At 42.9% G+C, this 21228-nt stretch overlaps 1 protein-coding gene across 1 annotated transcript in view; it reads right to left on the reverse strand.

Moving 5' to 3' along the window:
* Positions 1-2561: 2561 nt before the first annotated feature.
* LOC141003780 (endophilin-A1-like) overlaps positions 2562-21228 on the reverse strand; it is a 21078-nt gene continuing 2411 nt past the window's right edge. The window contains exons 2-9 of the mRNA XM_073475241.1: positions 5373-5437; positions 4891-4963; positions 4578-4721; positions 4359-4492; positions 4116-4274; positions 3447-3550; positions 3229-3359; positions 2562-2758 (exon numbers count right to left, since the gene is read on the reverse strand). Of these exons, the coding sequence (XP_073331342.1) occupies positions 2562-2758; positions 3229-3359; positions 3447-3550; positions 4116-4274; positions 4359-4492; positions 4578-4721; positions 4891-4963; positions 5373-5437 (1007 nt within the window). The remainder of the gene's footprint in view (positions 2759-3228; positions 3360-3446; positions 3551-4115; positions 4275-4358; positions 4493-4577; positions 4722-4890; positions 4964-5372; positions 5438-21228) is intronic.

The raw sequence follows: 21228 nt of genomic DNA on the forward strand, positions 1-21228 counted from the left end.
AAAACACATTTGAACAAATCCCTTCACATTGCTCGAACATTTCCATCGCTGTTAGCCTCGATTTGGATTGTATCTGAACCCTCTGTTAGTATGTCTTCTGGTTAGCAACAGTCGACACGTGCTAAAGTCTGTGAGACAAAAAGCCAGTAAAATGATTTTGTTAAAAAATGTTTTGCTGCTATTTAAGTCAAAACACCCAAACTTTGGTTTTATAAATGCTTTCACATGAACTGATGGTTTCCATTGTCCTTAAAAGTTTGATTTGTCGCTATTTGTTTAATCTAGCATCATCGATAAAGAGTTGAGTTATTGAAGAGCATTCAACACTAAATAACACGAACCTTTGTTAGTGTAGACTCATTAATACTGCCTTTTAAACACTGCTGATACATATGCACACATAGGTAGGTAGCACTTTGGTGCAGTAACAGTTGTAGCCACTGAACAAGTCCCACTTTATATTGTATGTGATGCATCCAGGGAAGTACCACGGCTGAAAGTTACCACCAGTACTGAAGTTCACTAACTCCAAATATTAAGCTGAGAACTTGATCAAGACAAGAAATGTTAGTACAAATTTTCTAGAATATTTAACCGATGAGTACATGGTGCCCCTTTTTTCACCAACTTGGAACCGGTTCCACTCCAGTTCACACGGGTCATTTTAAATAAATTATCTCCAAATCCAGAAAGTTGGTTTCCAGATGCGACCAGAAGTAGCAGGGTCGTCTGGGATTCTGAAGTGGGAACCGAACTTCGTACATCATAATCTACATACAGGACGGCCTCCGTCCATGATGCGTCCTTGATTACTTTAGTTCCACTCAACTCGGAATGGATCGCATGATCGCAACAAGGTTCCAAAAATCAGAACCGGTCCAAGAACCAGAGCTAATTTGGTGAAAAAGTGGGTACGGAGGGGTTGTTATGGATCCCGTTGCTCTTGTTGCCGAGAATCTGTCTCTGAACGGTCGCCATCGTTGGTCGGGTTGGTTATTAGGCGCGAGATTTGAGATTGGTTGGTGCCAGAGTGAGAATATCAGGGTACGCGTCAGAGGCGGAGTAGCCAATCAGAGGCAGAGTAGCCAATCGGAGGCAGAGTAGCCAATCAGAGGCAGAGTAGCCAATCAGAGGCAGAGTAGCGCAGGCCCCGGCAACGAGAGCAACGGGATCCATAGCAACACGCTTTAAAGACCTTGAGAATGCTTTGGAGGTTCCGGAATGTCGCGAGAGTTCTAGAACCTGTGTGAGTTCTAGAATGTCCCGCGGAGTCGAGGACATCCTGTCGCCTTCAGGACACATCGAGCGTCGTCCGAGTTAAAAAACAGCTACCACCGTAGTCTCGCATGCAAAAGCCACAAGTAAGACGAATCAACAAGCATCTACTCCACACAGTACACACACACACAACACCGTGGATGGGTGACTTAGAATAGTATACAGAGAAAAAACAAGCATCGTTTCCTCTTTGCCTGCTGTAATAACCCACGACTCATCTGTGCATCGACCCGGTGAGAAGTTCTGTTCGGTACAAACTGGCCTGTGCTGGTTGTGTTAGCATATCGCTGCTAATAAAAACATGTAACCCAGAGTTTTCATTTCATCGCTTGAGCTGACATGTTTGATGATGAATGAGTGTCCTGACCCTCAACACCTGTTAACATCTCCTTCGTTCTCTTCTTCAGTCTGGAAAAATCGACTTATTGCAGATACTGCCTCATTCACTCTGGCGTCTTAACACTCGAACGTTTTGGTTCGGCTGGTTCATGCATACAGCCGCTGAGCTGAGATAGGCCGAGTATGTTACAAGAGATATACTCAATCAAAAGCAGGGGGGTCTGATGACCGACTGCAGCTCTGGACGGTGGGTCGAAGGTCTGTATATCAGTATGGAACCATGCTGAAAGGCAGTGCTAGCCGAGGAGGGAAGGAGCAAAGAAAGAAAAGACAGGAAGTGCTGAGAAATCTGAAGAAAAGCACAGGAAGGCAAGTCAAGGTAGAAAAGACAGAAGTACTTTGAGAGAAAGACAGCAAGAAACTCAAGAAGAGAAGACAGTTTCACAAAAAAGCTGCCAGGCAGTTGAACTGACGAGCAGGAATTTGTGCTGGCTTGATCATTAGAGAGTAAGAACAAGTCGAAACGCACATACAGACACATACATGCACGTACATATACACCGTGCCTTCTTCGCAAGTCTCCGAAGCCTCATCGGTATCCAGCGCTGCCCGGCTGAGCGGAGCACTACTGAGTGAGCACTGTGCTGCAAAAGATCATCATCTTCTCGTCTCTGCAGTCCCTCTCTTCTCCCTCTCTTCTGCATCTCTCAGGCTAAAAAAATCCTCCTCTAATCACTGTCCGACTGCCTCGCCTCGTCCACCGCGTCTCCGTCCCTGTCACAGTCACTTCAGTCCGTTTTGTGAAAGCAGAATCGCACAGAAGCACAGAAGAAGAAGAAGAAGTAGAAGGAGGGCGTGGTTTGTTGTTTTTATACGCAAATACAGGCTGTTTTTCAGGGTGTCTGGATTGGTCGAGGGGAGAAGGGTCAGGTCGTTGGCGGGACCTAATGAGGGAGCGGCACCAGGATATCCACGTAGTTGATGGGGAAGAAGCCCGACTGGCCGTTGATCATGCCCTCGTACCAGTTGTCGTCGATCTGGTTGGTCAGGGTGATGACGTCGCCCTCTTTGAAGCCCAGCTCGCCTTCGTTCTCTGGTTCAAAGTCGTACAGTGCTCGGCAACAGGGCTGGTCCATGGGGGCTGCGAGGAGACGGAAACAACAAGCGGGAGGTAGATTTAATCAGATGTGTAAATAAAGTGCTACGACCCCCTGTGGGTGGTAAACTTGTAAGTGAATGGACTCTTTTTAAGCAATTTGTTGGTCCAAATTCTGTTGGTTCGACTTATTGACAAAATGCGTTTTACCTTCCTCTGGCTGGTTAGCTTGCTGTAATGGACAAGAATAGATGGGCGCTCAATTTTAGCTTCAGCTTGAGACAGAGGAAATACTAACTCATATATGTTTAATTTAAAGAACAATTCCAACACACTCGTCTCGTTTGGACCAGATGTTGTGTTGTTTGACCTCCATCATGACACTAAATGAGATGAAACAAACAATTCTTGTTCCTGATGCTACTGTTTTGTTCCTGGCGGCCCTCGTCTGCTGAGTCGTGACATTATTGTAACTCTGGTCCCGGCAGAAGGTTCAACACCCCCGAGCTCTCTACCTGGTGATCTTCCGGGAGATTTGGCAGAGTGGATCCCTCCGTTGTGGCTCTCGCTGGGGGGCAGCAGCTCCAGGGTCATTCGGGGTTTCGGAGCGTACTCCTTCCTCGGTTTACTGGACACTTCTTTTATCCTGGACGACAAAAAAAAGTTTGTGTAACCACATCAATCGATCTCAGCTGGGTTATTTTTAATCACAGCTGGGCCGACAGATCAATACCTGTCCTCCATCTTGCTGGAGAGCTGTTGGAGGATTTCGGCGGAGCGGCTGTGGTACTCCAGCTGAGCCTGGACCAACGCTGCCAGCTGGCTCACCTGCTCTATCTGCAGCACACACACACACACACACACACACACACACACACACACACACACATATGTTGTTTCCTTTGCCATCCCTGTTCTGTACCCATGCTGGGCCCGAGTCTGGCTCGGCACAGCACGGCACAGGATGGGACCCTGTTGAAAACTGTAACTATGGCAACAGAGGAACCATGTTAACATCAACGCAATGAATATTTGATTGTGTGTGTGTGTCCTTTGTCATGACGTCCATGTTTGTCGCTATTTGATGAAACTGCTGATTCACTGTAGTTCAGACATGATGTTTGTAAAGTCCCTCAGTACTTTTCTGTTCCCACTTGTTCGTTTGGGATGTTACTTTCAACACCAACAACCTTCAGCTGACACAACAATTATTCCTGGTGCAATTTAGGGCTGCAACTAACGATTACATTCATGTCATTTAATCGATCGTTTGTCTATAAAAATGTCAAAAACAACTGTTTAAAAACGGATTTGTGTCGCCTCACTGGCTCAGTGAGAGTGTGATTTGAAAATGACTGGTAGTTGCAGCCTTCAACAAAAAAACAGATCAGACCGTCCTTACGTCGCTCTCCAGCAGGTTGAACATGCTCTGCTCTGCGATCTCTTTGCTCTCGTCAAACTTCTCCAGCGCCTGTTTGATTTCGTCCTCCTGGACTTTCCCCTGACGCTTCTTCTTGTAGTCGAAGTCCAGACGGCGGCCCTCCATCTTCTTCAAATGGTGCTGCAGCAGGAGGGAGAACATGGTAAAGCTCCAACACGCCAATTATTCGATCACAATCCCACCGACGACAGGCGTTTTACTCACCTGTATCTCTTTGAGGTCCTTGTCGTGGAGGTTCTGCAGCGGGTCGATGAAGTTCTGTTTGACCTCCATGTCCAGAGCGTCCTTCACCTCCCCGAGCTCCTTCATCGCCTCGCTGGCATCGATCAGCGCCATGCCTAGAAGGAAGGGATGGAGGGAAATAGTCAGGGCTCTCCTGCTTCATTAGATCTTTGATTAGCACCATCAGCTTGTCAGACTTACCGAAGCTGGACTCCTCCCCTAACTCCCGTCCAAACTTCAACATGGCGTCGCCCAGGACGCTCTCAGCCTGCGGGTAACCGGGTCCCTTCTCCTGCCCGCGGATCTTTGACATGGTGTTGATCATACTCAGCTTGGCTCTGGATGCTGCAGGGCGGTAAACGATTAGATTATGAGAGGCTGTTGATGAAGGTTCCCAGTCATCCAGGTCATGGTAATTTTAAGTGCTGTATCGTAGGCAACTGGACGTGTAACCGTGCAGCACTTGGAGTGACTGGTAGTGTCTCAGGCTACATGTTTGCTGTGTGTGTCCTACCTGGATTAGGCTGTAGGTATTCTGTAGTTTTGGTCATGATGTCCAGCACTGCTCTGCTGGTGATGTCCACCTTCTGCAGAAGGAAAACACATCAGGAGAATTGTGAGAGATGAGAAACGTAAACCAACTTAACGATGATGAAGTCGAGATATTAATGTATGCTGACAGATAAGAAGCATATGGAAGCCCTGAGGGGACAAGTGACACATTTTTTATCTTCTGTGAACCATTTTCTGAGTCTGATCTGAACTGTTTTCTCTCCTGGTCTTATGACTTGATTAAAAAAAAGTCCCTTCATTTCTTTTTTTGGGGAGAAAACAGGTTAAAAAAAGGACAAAAAAATGGAAAACGGCAAAAGATAAGAGCTATTTTTCAACAACCTTGACTTTAATTTCAGAATTCTGACTTTAGCTGCTCCGATCCTCTTGCAGTTCATCATTGTATCAAAAATATTTCATGAATATTTACAGATGAATAATTACCTTTTCCATTTCTTTGAAGTCATCGTCTAGCTTGGTTCCTTCTGCTCCTCCGACCTTCTCGCTGACTTTCTGTAACAGGAAACAACAAAGAAAGAAAGAAAGAAAGAAAGAAGTTAGGATTTTATGCTCTGAAACACTTTCATGTTTTTAACCGACCTGAGAGACGAAAGACTCGACTGATTTCAAAGCGATAATGGAGAGAAAAGTGATTATTTCTGTGAGATGAAAGCGAGAAAAAAAAGCAAAGACAAGACATCAAAAAGACATCGAATATAAAGTTCTGACGTTCGCTTTGTAGACGCCAAAGTTAATAATCCAACATTAGATGACTCATCTCACTGAGGACTTTGTGTGAGTTTTAACCTTTAGTTTCCGCAGTGTTGTTCGTGTCATTAAGATATATTAAAGTGAGTCAACCGCACTTTCATGGAGGCTGAGTGACTTCCTGCAGACCAGTTTCACCGTTTGTGCTGTCGTCCTTTAAATGTTTCTCACATTCAAACCTGATGAACTCTGGAAACAGACGACGACACGGCCAACAGTGTCGTTAGTGACGTCGTCTCCTAACTTAAACATCGTAGAGATGAACCAACTCTCCTTTCACAGAACTGCAGTTGTCAATATGAGCAGATTTATTGTGATCTTCATCTTTTTTACGACCTTTTCTGAGCCCAGTCGGCTCCATGTTGGTAGTTCACTGAGCGCTTTAACACAAAACTACATGAAACTTTACTTTATTTACAACAAACTGAGACTTGTTGACTTGAAAATTATCTTTTAAATTGACAAACATCGTATTATTTGTCTCTCTTCATTCACTAACATATAGTTTCTTCTGAAATACAGTCCCACGAGGTCCCCTGAAGGGCTGTGACTTGATTTGGGTCAGTTTTTAGGTTATTAGTTATGAATGAATGAATATATTATGAATATAAAGGTGGTAGATTTCTGCTGATGAGCTTCTTTTCACAGATACATGAATACATAATGTGTGTAATGTAAGACTGCTGCAGTGTTTCTCAGTGTGCTCTGTGAATGCTACGGGAAGTAAAAGATTTAAGACTTTTTAACGATTTCTCTCAAACAACCTATAATAGAAACTTATTCTCACACTAGTGTAACGTCTGTCTCCACAGATTCAGGGATGTGAGGAGGATGAACCAGTAAATTACACAACATAGAGCTGGTTGGAACAACAAACCACAGGTGTTTTTCTGGAAAAAACTCATTCACTTGTTCTTGTGTTATCCAAAGATCCTCTAAACCTCCGTGAGCCTGATGAGTCAGTGATCTGTGTCTCCATGAATGAGACACAGAGGACAAAAAGTAACGTCTGCACATCGCAGCAGACTCATAAATATCGTATCGTGTTTGTGTTTTAGACTTCCAGACGTTGAATTCATCTTTCTGCCGTTCGTGATAACCAGGAGGAGCCGCAGAGTGACACCTCTCGCTTTCTAATGCCGTCAGGTTGCAGAGAGGAGAGTGGGATTTTCCACAATCGTGACTCACATCAGCCGCCCACACATTAGTGGGCAACGCACACACGTACACACTTACTCATGCAGTGTATGTACAGCCAGCATAGAAATGAATTCAGACGACACAGCAACAGAGCAGAGGACTGCAGAGAAATCCACACGGAGAAGGTTCAGGATGGAAGGAAGCAGCGTGTTTAACACAAATACTGCTGCTGTGTATGCAAAATAATAATAAAAGATCAATTCTGTGAGCTTAACAACGTATAACACTTACAGCTTCCATGGAAACAGCCACAAAAAGCTGCTGTATGTAACGGCAGCTCCTGACCTTTCTCAGTTATTGTTGGCCTACTCGTGCTGCTGTTTTGTAAGTCAGATTTCATTAACTCGAACCCAAAACACGTGTGACGTAATGCTGCTGAAGACAGTGAACACAAAGAAGTTAAAGTCTGATGACTGAAGCAACACTATGAGCAAACTTTTAAAGCGATTCTGGGGAAAAATGGTTGATGTTTCACTTCATCAATGACCAAAACAAGCAAACTGTAAATCAAGTAGTTCAAACTAACAACAGTTACAACTGTACAATCACACACTGGTTCAGCTGTATTTATAATATCTCATTCACAGGGGCCACTTTTCTATCGTAGTAGCAGGATACAGGTACATTTATCTGAATAAAAGATCTTCCATCGCTGCACACGGAAGCTGATTATGTAAAAATTCAATTCACAAGACACGCTGCTGCTGTGTGTGTGTGTGTGTGTGTGTGTGTGTGTGGGTGTGTGTGTGTGTGTGTGCAGCAGATGTCACCTGTCCTCTTCATCAAACTAACGAACCATGCGAACATAAAGATAAACATGTGTGTGTTTATGTAACCGCTCACACACCTGAACACCTGTGTGTGTGTGTGTGAATGTGTGTGTGTGACAGGCTTTGATCAGACAGATGGATGAGTGTGTGTGTGTGTGTGTTTGTGTGCGCGTGTGTGAGCGAGAGAGAGACGAGAACAGATTTAAAAAGAAAAGGTATTTTTAAAATGTGAAAACAAAACACAACAAGTAGCGAGAAGAAGAAAGTAACAAGGACAGACAGATGAGGAGGAAGATGCAGTTGCCATGGAGACAGGGATCTGACTGGGGCCTCTCTAGTTTCTAACAACACACACACACACACACACACACACACACACACACACACAGTCTGGTTGCACAGAGGTGTGCTGACAGTGTTACATAACTGCGTCTCTCTCTCGGTACAGTCAGTATCTTCTGCTGTTCTACTGTAACTGACGTCAGTCCGGTTCAGTCAGACCCGAGATCAACATCCAGCAGCAGCGCCGACACTTGCTTCACTTCACACGACGTCTCTGCTGCGTGTTTTTCATCCTCTTTAGTTCATATAAAGTTAGAAAACACGAAGGATAAAACTACAAGACCCTGTGATGCTGAGGCAAAACATGTCGTCTGTCTACAGCATAGCAGTTTGAGCTAAATGCTAATGTCAGCATACAAACAAGCTCAAAATGACAATGCTTATATGCCGAATTAGCAATTAGCAGCCCCTGTTTGCAGTGAACTCATGGATGTGCAGACAACTATCACTAGATTACTTTGATACTGAAGAAAACCTAAAAATGTGATGTTTCTAAGGGGAGTTCTGAGGTTATGATGATTTCTTATGATGATAATGACAATGCTAACATGCTGACGTTCAGCAGATATAATGCTAACCGTGTCAACTGTTGTTTAGCATGTTAGCATATCTATTGCTAATCAGCACGAAACAGAAAGTACAGCTGAGGCTGATGGGGATGTCTTTAGTTTTGGACCTTTGTGGTGTGTAAACAGGAAGTACCATGTTGCTATGCGCTACATTAAAAGTTTGCCGAATTAGCTATTAGCACTTCCTGTTTGCGATGAACCCACAGGTGTACAGACAGCTGACAGTGGATCACTCTGATACTGAAGAAAACTTAAAAATGTGATGTTTCCAAGGCAAGTTCTGAATTAAGGGTGGCAGAGTTTGATCTGATTCCCTCCAACATTTTGCACATTTATTATTAAACCACAGACAAGTTGAACATCACTCACGTTGCCGTGGACCCAACGTGAACACACTCACACTAACCACCTTTCAGACCACCGAGGCATTAACACACCCGTCTGTTCGACATCTCTCTCCTCCTCCACAGTTGCCTGTTCTCAGTTTCTCTCTTTTGTTTTTAACTCCCACTTCCTCAGCTATATTCTCTCCCACCTCCTCCACCTCTTCTTCTTCTTCTCCTCCTCCTCCATCCTTCACTTCTGTCTCTGTTTCTTTAACATCATTTCATATTCAGCTCCCGTTTCTTGCCGAGTCATCCCCAGAAAAATAAGCTTAATTACAAATAAGACGCCGCTGCCAGCGAGGAGGTCGAAAAGGTGCAGAGGTCGCGGCGGCCTGACAGCAGATGGAGCAGATATCCCTCCTCTCCGGCTGACATTAATCTTGTGTGGAGGGGAATTAGCCTATCAGGGGGGAGAAATAGGAACCGGGGAGGAGAGCTTGGCAGCCGCCGCCGGTTCATCTATCAGTCTGAACGGCTGCCAAAACACTCAGACGCCATCTTGGACTGGAGATGGATAAAAGGCCAGATCGATGGCCAACACAGGCTATTTATCCAAACTGTAATACGTCTGTTTGAGGGAGAAAAAAAAAATCATGTTCAACCCAATTTTATAATTCTGTCAATATTTATAAACCTCTGATGACTTCTGGAAAGTGATTTAGTGGCAAAAAATGAGTTTAGTGTCCTGCTTTTTAAATCAATGTGATGCGTTCAAGTGCCCAAAGAAAAAAACAGAAACACAGACATTAACCCCAATTTTAACCACTTTAAAGTTCACGTGGAGCTAAACAAGTACACTATGTGGCCAAAAGTATGTGGACACCTTTTAATATATATATATACACATGTTAATAAGTCGTAATAAACTGCTTTCACAGTCGAGCTATATGGTTGTTATTTCTGATGAGGACTTGGCTTCATGGGAGATATTTAAGACCTTCTCTGCTTCTTTTGTAGAAGAAGAAGAAGAAGAAGAAAAAGAAGAAGCTGAAGAAGAAGAAGAAAAAGAAGAAGAAGAAGAAGAAGAAGAAGAAGAAGAAAAAGAAGAAGCTGAAGAAGAAGAAGAAAAAGAAGAAGAAGAAGAAGAAGAAGAAGAAAAAGAAAAAGAAGAAGCTGAAGAAGAAGAAGAAGAAGAAGAAGAAGAAGAAGCTGAAGAAGAAGAAGAAGCTGAAGAAGAAGAAGAAGAAGAAGAAGAAGAAGCAGCTGACCTTTCTGACGCGGTTCAGTCTCTGGACAGCTGAATTATCATATTGTGAGAAGGAGGTGAGGAGGTTCAGCTGTCAGTTTCTGCTGTTGCTTTAAGTTTCATCACCTTCAGCGTGGAGCTGAATGTGATGAAGACAAGCATGGAGAAACTGTGCAGGAGCAGATCATGGTGACAGCTGCAGTTTTACTAAATAGTGACGTCCGCTGCAGCTTTCACATGAATCAGAACCTCTAATAACCTCCTGAGTTGTGCTTTGCTCACAGCCGGCGATGATTTTATAACAGGAAGTGCCAAACGTTTGTCTGTGAGCCAGGTTTCTACACACGGTCCATTTATTTTAACAGGGTTATATCACCCGACGCAGAGGTTTGATGAAGATTATGCAAGACGAGGAACCCAAACATCTATTTTTTCCTTCCAGTTTTAAATATCTGAGATAATTATGATGCGTTACGCGTCAGAGAGCAAACGTGAGACGGAGAAGGGATTTAATTAGCAGACAGAGAGAGAGGAGGCAGTAAATCAGAGGGAAAGACTGCGAGACAAGAGGAGAGAAGACGGTTTTCTGATATTTTATGACGTGTGGAGCTACAAATCGGTTTGAAGAGATGAAAGTACATCTGCAGAGACAGAGACACGAAAATAAAGGAAAGAGAGACGGACAGGAAGGAGTGAGGAGGACAGAAAAACAAGTCAAATAAAAGGAAGAGCACTGTGAGCTCACTCCCACCTGATATTCAAGGGTTGGTCGGTACTGAGGCCACAATCACCACATTATGAGCCTGATTCAACAAACTAATCAGTCAACAAGCATGTTCTGGATCAACATTTGCACTTCCTGTTCCCTCTCCTCAAAGTCTTTTACATTTTTTTCAGTTAAATGTCTGAAATAAGACATAAAATCATAATTATAAAGCTCTTCCATGTGTTAAAAACGGTTAGCGGTTGCTAACAAGTGTCTAAATGAGACTACAGAGGTTGTCGGGGACATTAAACGTCCTCACAGCGAACACGGAGACTCATCTGCTCACTAGTCCGTCTTTACAGGCCACTTTAGTTACACACTGTTCTGACTCTGACTTTACAACTTGTACATTGATCAGTTTATAGAAAACCTGGATAGTAATTGTGCAGTAAGACGCTCAGTGGTGGAGACGTTTAAGTCATGTGACCGTGATGTCGTCTGTCTGTAGCCTAGCATTAGCTTTTTAAAGCTATTTATGATATTTATGAATGCTGTCTTTACTGAAACACATGTTCAACAAGCCAAATGAAAGACAGAAAGAACACAAGTAAGACACACAGAAAGAGAAAACGATTGCAGGAGCATTGAGCTGGATATCTGTTCAACACTCAAGGGCATGAAGAGGCTCAGAGAGACAGAGATCAGACAGCCGGAGTCCTCTGAGGACGTTAACTCTCCTCTGACATCCATCTCTCAGATCAGCTCTCATTATCTGATCCTACAAACCTCTTTGAACTGTCATCAGAATCTGCAACGAGCAGACAGAAAGATGTGACGGACCAGAACGAGACTCTGTGTCGGACAGGTCGGATCAGGAGTCTGATGGTGAGGAGGACGAGGGGAGGACAAACCGAAGAGACAGCAGAGAAGATAAGATAATAAAAGGATGAGAGGAGGAGGAGGAGGACAGGTTGGACCAAAGAAGAGGTGAAGAAGATGTGGAGGAGGAGCGTCAACAGCTTCCTGTGCTGAATTTTAATTCCTGCAGGTTTCAGAGCTCCGCAGACGCATTTTAATTCTCAGGAGGTTTGAATCCAGCAGAAAGCCTCTGACCAGCTGCAGTGCAGCAGCTCGGAGACACAAACACCTCCACAACACGCCTGCATTATTAATTACAACCACAGAAGAAGAAGAAGTAATCACCTTCAAAGACACGGCTCGCACTTTCATCTGAGGCTCGATACACAGAGCGCTGATTCAGTCTGATTACAGGTTTTGTTCAGAGCTGAAACTGATTATTAGTAATCACGGAGACGCATCACTGGTAGAAATTTCCAGCAGACATGAAAATGATCATTTCTGTTGCACAATGCGCTTAATTCCTCTGTTGATATGCTGAAACATGAACATTACCAAGAGCTGTCGGAGCAGACGAAGCTCTGAGAAGACGACCAAACAGATTGTGAAGCTCAGCCCGATGAAAACAAATGAGGTCCACACCTGAGAGGTCTTTTCATTTGTTTCCAGGCCTTCAGCTGCTCCTCTGGGACTCACTTAATGCACAATCGATGCCCGATCGATGGCTCGTCTATACGCAATGAGAGCGAGTGCCGGAGATCTAATAAATACAAGCGCCGTGATCGATACGAAAAGAAGAAGAAGAAGAAACACCAGCTTCGTTTGTTCTGTCGCAGCGCTTGTACACTATAATATCTACTGTTCAGAGTCGTGAACAGCGTGTTGGGATGTTGATTTCCATTTTGAAATCCCACGACAAAGCTAGCTTAGCGTTAGCCTGCAGCTGCACCTCCAAACGCTCAGTGTGACTGCGACAGTGTTGGAGATGTTCTTTGAGAAGAGGTCTCACTTTGAACTTGAACTAAAGTGATAAGACTGCCAAAGATCCTTTATTGATTTGCCTGGGACGATGGTTCACTCTGTAATTTCTATCTTTTGTTGTTTATTGTTGAATCACTGAAGGCTGCTGTTGTTTGTTGACTCTAATCTTTAATTTTGGTGAACATTATTTGAACCTAACCTTCAAAAAGCCACCAGGATAGAGCGGATCGAGGAATTTGAAAATGCTTATGACCAATATTTATGTCTTGTTTCATGTATTTTATTGTTTTCACATATTTATTCATCCAATAATGTGTTTAATTACTTCATTTAATCTTATCTATTATATTTGTGATCTCGTTCCTGGTTTCAGATTGTTTTGCTGTTTATATTTCGTATTTATTATCAGCTGTGAGCATGTTAGCATTTAGCTCCAGCGTCACAGATTATGGCTGTAGGCTCCTCCAACATAAAATAACCTTTTCTGTCGGGGATTGTTAAGAGCATGCCTCATCATCATCATCATCATCATCATCATCATCATCATCTACTGTTCTTGTCCTTTAGCGACTGAATGCTAGTGATGCTGCAGCGTTTTCAAAAAGCTGTTATTAACGAACGTGAATGATGCCAAAATTACAAAGACAGCACAGGTTGTAAAAAAACTGAGTCATTCTTCAAACTGCAAAATGTATCAGGGTCCTGTTAACAGGCTTCAGTAGCTTCTCAGTCGTGTCCTGTGTGTGAGCTGGTTATATAACAGAGGTCACTCGCTACTACAGTAACACACAGTCACACACAAAGAGGACGCCACGTCACGAGTAGAGACTCAGCGGGGGGACAAAGTGTGAAAGCAGGCGAGAAAACAAGACGATATGCAGAAGATATGAGATACTCAGACCAAGGACAGCAAAGATAGCTGTAATATGAAAGAGACGGAGCGAAGCGTTCTCACACTGGAGCTCCATTCATCTGCATTCACATCATAAAGCTGAGACGTGAAGTCTATTGCAGCTCGTCAGGAGACTCCCTGCTCCATTCATCAGCTGCTGGAGTCACGACTCAGAGGCCGCGAGACGACTGTGTGTTTGATGGCGTTTACGTTCCCGTCAGGCTGATGAAGATAAGTGATCAGCTGCTTCGTGACGAGCGACTCCATCCTGCCGCCATCCACACTGAAGAACTGCACAGAAATCACTTTAATGCAACAGGCTTTGTTTTGTTTTGCAGTATCACGAGCTGATGCAAGAGACAGTTCACAATGCTGCTTTTATATAAGTATACCTTTAAAGTATTACCTCGTTATTACTATTACTTGTTTCCCAATTTAGAGCTGCTATTATTGGTTTTTAGAGATAATAACATCATGAGGCCAAATTCCTCCAGCAAAATCCAACCAGACGTTTTTCCAACTGCCACCAACCAAACTCCATACAATTTTCTGTGCATTTAACAAAAGGAACATTAAGTCATTAAGTCATGTTTTCTGTATTTCTTTCTCTCTGTATCAGGCTTTAAATGTTAATTTTAATTCTATCTCTGTGTTGTATTTTGTGTAGCATCTGATTTTATTACATTTCATTTGTTTAATTTGTCTTCTTGTACTGTATGATACTATAATCTGTGAAGCACCTTGTAACTTTGGTTCTGAAAGTTGCTATAGAAATAAAGTTTATTATTATTATTATATTATTATCATCCTCTGTTATTTCAACTCCCCACTTTATTGTTATCTTGGGGATGAATTTTCTTTCATTCGCCTCTAAATCTAACTAAATCAAATTACTTTACCACTTTGAAATGCATTTAATTTGATCGAAAGGTTCAATATAAATAAAGTTCGATTCATTGATGGATTGATATTGTTAAAAAAAAAAAAGGCTACATGAGAATTTCGATGCCAACTACAGCCGGCAGACGGTTAGCTTAGCTTAGCTTAGCTTAGCTTAGCTTAGCGTGAAGACTGTAAGTGGGGGGAAACAGCCTGGCTCTGACCAAACGTCACAAAACCCACTAAAGCTTTCGAATTATATCTCATTTGTGCAAAAAAACGTTTTATAAGTTTCTGCTCGGGTTGGCGCAGCCTTCCTGAAGTGTTTCCACCTGTTTTGGTTTCATAAAATTGTCTTACATATTGTACAAAACGGACTAAATTAAAACACTACAATCAAATCATTATTGACTGTGTTTGAGTGTAATCAGCCTGGATGAGTCTTTGTGCGAGCGTCCGACACTCGGCTGTGACTGGACCACGTTAGAAGACGACTCCATTCACAATGTGAGTGTGTTGTGTTGAAGCCCTGCAGGGCCGCCCTGTTGAGAGCCACTCAGGATTGATGGGGCAATAAAAACACCCAGCAAAGAGCCACATACTGTCACTGAAGGCAGCTGTAATATAGACAATTACTCTGTATACGGTTTGTGGAGTTGGAAGGAGCAGCGGAGGGAGAGAGCGTGGGAGGATATGGGGAAGAAAAACAGAGAGAGAGATTGATGATGATACATTAGTATGCATGGTGGCACAGCAATATGTTCACTACGTCTTCATAAAAACACAAATATGAAGAGGAGGAACAGAGCGAGAAGAGAATAAAACAGACGGAGGAATGAAGGACAGAAAATGAATGGCTGTGGTTTTATCTCTCCTGCTGCGGATCGATCTGCTTGTTTTAGAAGATGAATCGTCTGCGACCACAGCGCACAAACACAAACACCTCGACCTCTCTTGTATCTTTGGAGACGAGCAGACCGTCGCTGTCAGCAGCGATGTGTCAACGTGTCATTTTAGCTGCCAAAACAGTACTTTTATTTTGAAAGGGGAGCACAGGGTCAGAGCGTTAGGGGGAAGTCATTAGCATGCAGAAGAAGCCGCCACATGTAAATAAAAACTGACCTGAAACTGAAAGAACTGCACACAGATAATATGTGATACATAAATATCATACTGCTGCGTTACTATCATCATTTTAAGACTTGTTTACATAACAACATCAAATGAATCTGGAGTTATAGTGTTCAACTTAGTGCTAAAAGACAAAGAGTCTTAAAAACATACAACAACATTGAATATCCATTGGCCGTGGCTTCTGTTCTTTTTACTCCAGACAACTGTAGCTAAATGCTAATTAGCATTACGCAGCTAGTGTGTAAATGATACCGATATCTGCTAATCGCAGGCATAATAAAGCATTTGTTGCCATAACTGATTATCAAACTAGCTTCACTTGCTAAAGGCTAATATTGCTAACGTGTACTTTAAAGGTCAGCTAGGTCGAGGGGCTGCAGAGGGAGTTGGGCCACGAAATCAAATATATACATTTTTGACCAAATATCTCGATATTGTGACAATATGGCGGAGATGACTGTTGAATGAGATTTCTGATCAATACTCATCAGTAATGTTAAGTTTAGAAAATCACATTATTTTACTGTAATGAGCCTTTAAAACCAGGAAAAGAAATGAAATATCACGACACAACGATAACTAAAATCTAAGATGATATAAAGTCTCATATCACGATAATGGTATAATATCCATGTATATTTGGCCCCGCCCCCTGACGTTTAAACCAACCAATGGGTGTGAGTTCCTTCAACGACACTAAAGGCAGCTGACGGCGACGAGGTCAGAGGTCAGAGGTCAGAGGCCGAGGGGCTGCAGAGGTAATAAATGTGACGAACACACCTGAAAGTGAAGGTAGAGGACACATGGAGGAGCACTCGGGTCTCCCTCCTCTGCCTCTCCGTCACGTGTGCTGCCCTCAAGGTTGATCAATTATTGAGAGAGCCAACCAGAGAGCAGCGTGTGTGTGTGTGTGTGTGTTTGCATCACGCCTGTTCCCTCTTCACACGTGTGTTGTTGCCACGACAACACCGTCTCTGGAGCTGGAGAGGGGTGTGTTTGATCATGAGGACAGACCGACTCAGACGCTGCCGTTTCGTCTTTATTCAAACCGTCCTCTGCTCGTTCGTCTGTGCTGCCAATGCTTCGTGTCATTGATTAATAAATTGATTTTAATTTGACAGAGTTAAATTAATTTGTCAGCTTCGATTTTCTGCCTCTGTCTCTGCCGTGGAAACTGTGATGAGCATTTTTTTAGATTAAAAGATTAATCAGCACATTAATCGATAATGAAAGTAGCCAGCATCTCAGATTCAAGTCTGCAAATTGACTCAGTAATAATCCAGCTGACGTCTGCTAACAGTCAGAAGGCTATAATGCGATTATAAAACGATTATTTATGCATGTACGAATCAATATAATTATAATAACCCTCAATTACAGTAAACAGATGGAGCAGATTTAATTAACTCCCATTATCTTCGCTCCTGCTCGACCGTCCTCCATCAAAATTTAAAAGGCAGCCTCAGATGTTAAAGGTGTGTGGGCGGGACCATCCAGTTGGTTCGGTCGTGAGGAACGTACAGCCTCGTCTTACTAAATCATTACAGGCGATCGTAACGTTGAGGATTTGCTTCTTGAGCTCCGATTATTGAGTTTCTGCATTAAGACAATCTTCCAGAAGACACTCGTCATGCACGAATGAAACGATTTCTTCCCCCATAAGCTAAAATTCGTACCAGATCAAACAACGCTGAACTGAATTTAACATTATGCTGATGATTTACTTACTTTTCTTGCAATTGCGCAGAAAGAAGATCAACTGAATTCAAATCGACTGAAGGCTTCAGACAAGTTATTACATAGAGTTTCCAACAGAAACGGTTTTATTCGCTAATTATGTGCGATCGCTTCTACTTTGCAGTTTCATAGATGTTTCATATTAAGACTCTGAATCAAAAGTTTATCAAAATGAGCTTTGAATCAAAGCAGGACCTGCGATCTCACTCATCCGACACGGTTAGCTTAGCGTTAGCCTGAAGCTGCTACAACTTCCCGACACTTATCCTGAGCTGACTGGTACCAGAGGAAACTCTTAAGAAGCTGTTGCGTTTATCTTCTCTGTCAGAGATCTTATATTGATTTGTTTGGAAAGAGGGTTCACTCTGGACATATCTGAGTTTGAATTACTGTCTTTTGTTGTTGGTAGGCTGGTGTTTTTTATTCTAATTTAACTCTTGACACTTTACTTTTGGTGAATATTATTTGAACTAACCCCTGAGAGATCCTTTATTGATTTGATGTGATATTCTAATAATGGCAGAGTTGTCAATACTGAAAACAAACATTTAAAGAGAGTCGTACAGCTGCGGCTGATGGGAATGTCATTAGTTTTACAGGAATCTGGTCATAAACCCAGTTAACAGACAAATGGAAGTGAGTGTTTCTGATTTGTTGACAGACTCATGTTGTGATTCAGAGATTAACATTGATTTAAACCATATGGATCAGTCAGACATTGATCCGGTTACAGATGTTCCTCCTGTGTCAGACAGGAGCAGGAGAAATGAAATGCAATAGAAATGCTTCACATGTTGGATGTGAGGGTGAGATGTCAACAGTGTGATGGCAGCAGGCGGGAAGCGAGGCCCGAAATAGATCTGTGATTCAACAGGAAAGAGAGGGGGCGGCGGGCGGCACGAGACGTCAGAGACCGGTAACTCTGGAAACCAGCACAGACCCGGTCCACATTTATCCATCTGTGTTTGAACCTGACTCGCACCGTCGAGCCGCTGTGATCTGGTTCATCAGCATGGTTTATTCATGGCGGAGCAGCACGAGCAGACCTGTAAACGGCGGGAACAGGGTGGATGTGCTGCAGCAGAGGTGATGGATAATTACAGACGATTACGTGCAGCGCCGACACAACAAAACTTCACGACAACACAAAGTAATTGCAGGTTAAAAAAATGTGAAAATAACAGTGAAAACAGTCATTATGGAATTAAGACTCATGTCGTCTAATTTCAGCTTGTTTTTCTTCACATTGAGCTGCTTCCTGTCGGCTGCCTGAAGAGGAACGACTCTCTCTCTCTCTCTCTCTCTCTCTCTCCTCCCACCATCTGTTGTCACTAAACTCAAAAATCAAAGCCTCTGTTATTATTTAGATTTACCTACAAATCCTCAACGCTCTGCATTCAGATTACATCACATTACAAACACACACACACAGGACGGCAGAGGACGAAAACAAGCCCAGAGCCTGGCTCGTGATACTGTCACAATAAAAGCATCACCTTAAATAAACTACAAAATTAATCTGCCAGGTTTAGCATCCAAAATAAAATCCAGACATCAGAAAACGTTCCCGTCTTCAACTGTATCGTGTTGTCTTTCTGTCTCTCTCTGACCCAACTATCCGAACCAACGTGGCACAGACTCAGGTTCGCTTACAAGCTTTTACAAGACGACAGCATGAGTAGGTCTTCATCAGGCCTACGCAGGGCCGAGTATCGTTAACAATGATTTGCTACCGGTACCAAAACCGGGATTACATCACGCAGGTGGTGAGTCTCGTCTCTGGGCGCAACCTACTTGGTACAACAAGCTGCCAAGCTGCCTGCTTATTGGCTCACTGACACTGAAGAGATTAACTCCTTAGGTATTTATATTTGGTATCGAACGACAAGACTTTATTTTATACTCGATAGTATCGAGGGAATCTGGTCGGTGCCATAGAAGTATCGAAGTTTGTTCTGTCCACTAGTCATCTGAACGTGGATGGCGTCGTTCTCTCAGACTTAAAAAATTAAAATATGAAATTGCTGAAGTAAAGTCTACGTGTGGGAAACACTATGCCATCTATACTAGAGAGAGAGCAGCTCTGATAATAGAAAATCAACATGTGGCGGCCAAAGCAAAGAAACAAATGTATAAGAAACACTGTTGAAAGCACTGTTTGTGACATAATAACAGCTATTTCAGCAGCTATATCGATATCTGTGTATATGTTGTCTGATATGAAAACTTTATTTTGAGATTATAAAATACATAAAAAGAAGAAGATATTAATTAAAAAGTGTATTTCTTCTACTCTGAGCAGCTTTAACAAGATTGTCAAGAGGGCAGGATCGTCTCAGTGCTGTTTCACCCAGGATGTGTTTTTATTTGTCATTTTCTGAGCAGGTCAGTACGAGTTTCCAATCAGGGTTTTATTGTGACCGCGCTCTCAGGTGTGTGCTGTGGCTTTCGCCGGTGACGCAGCCAATCAGCTGTGATCTCTCAGAGTGGGAACATTAAATCTTGATATGAGCGCCGACTTCCCGTCCGCGGAGACTTGAATCTAGGACACATCTCAGCGTGTGTGCGTTGGTATGAGCGTACATGTGGCTCTCGTGTTCTAACAGATGGATAATAAAAAACTGGAGGCAGCGCGAAGCCAACTGCAGTGAGGTCACACTGCCCCAGACCAAGATGGCCACCGCTGCCAGCACGGGCAGGAAATGGGACACCTCAGTAAACCTGGCTGAATAAAACATGAGAGGGAGATAAGAGGAGAAAAAAGGGATTGAGCTCTGATGTACAAACACGACAGGAAGAGACTAAAGAGGACGAGGGACAAATTGGGGGAATTTGATTCGATATAATTGTCGATTTAAGCATTTTGTCAGCGCTGACAGCTCTGCCGCTGTCCGACTGTCACATCTGGATCAGTAAAGATCAACAGATTGTTGGTTTTATGTCCTGACAGCTGTCAGTTACATGTTCAGACTCTTCTGTGATGAGATAGAGGTATTAAACAACAGCAGCTCGACATTATCCTGGAGGCTTTTTACAGGTTTGGGTTAAAAAAGTTCAAATAATATTCACCAGAAATAAAGACTCCAGAGTTAGAAACATATAAACCAGCCTTCTGTGAGTAAACAACAAACAACAAAACATAGAAACAGTTGCCATCTCATTTTTCTGTCAATCGACTAATCATCATAAAGTACTTAAGTTAAAGTACTCGGTTACTTTCCACCCCTGTGTTTTCTCCTCAGACGCTCGGTGTCTGCTGCTGCTGCTGTACTCTGTATTTGTATTTCCTGTTCTGTTCTGTTCTGTTCTGCTGCAGTGACCCAGTTTCCCCCTCAGGGATCAATAAACATCATCTCCTCTCTATCAGCAGCGCTTCATCTGATCAACGCAACAAACGTGCAGGAATTTGTCCTTTTGACAGTCGGGGACGAAAGACAGAGGAAGGAAATTAATCCTCAGGAACAATCCTCGTCTTCTCTGAGTGTTGATCCGATTTTTCTTTAACGACGTTATTGAAGCTCTCAGGGTCGTTTTACTGAACGAAAGTGTGAGAGAAACAACATTATCATTGATCTGGAGTCAGTTTCTCCGACAGTGGAGGACACAGACGTGAAAAAATAAAAAGTTTTGTCTATATTTAGCTTGATGCTGCTGCTGTTCAGCTCCCCAAAATAACATTAGCACAGACGTTACATCATATATTTAGGTGTATAATGTGACAGTATGTTATCTAGGGCTGCAATTAATGATTAATCTGCCCTTCATCTTCACAATCAATCAATTTAAGAAGCTTGAACCAGCAAAAGTTTGACTTTTTTGCCGAAAGACTGAACTGATTAATAGATTATCGAAAATAACCTTCTTGCTTTGTGATTTATCTTCATAACAGATT

This window comes from Pagrus major, chromosome 10 (genome assembly GCF_040436345.1).
Source record: "Pagrus major chromosome 10, Pma_NU_1.0".
NCBI lineage: Eukaryota > Metazoa > Chordata > Actinopteri > Spariformes > Sparidae > Pagrus > Pagrus major.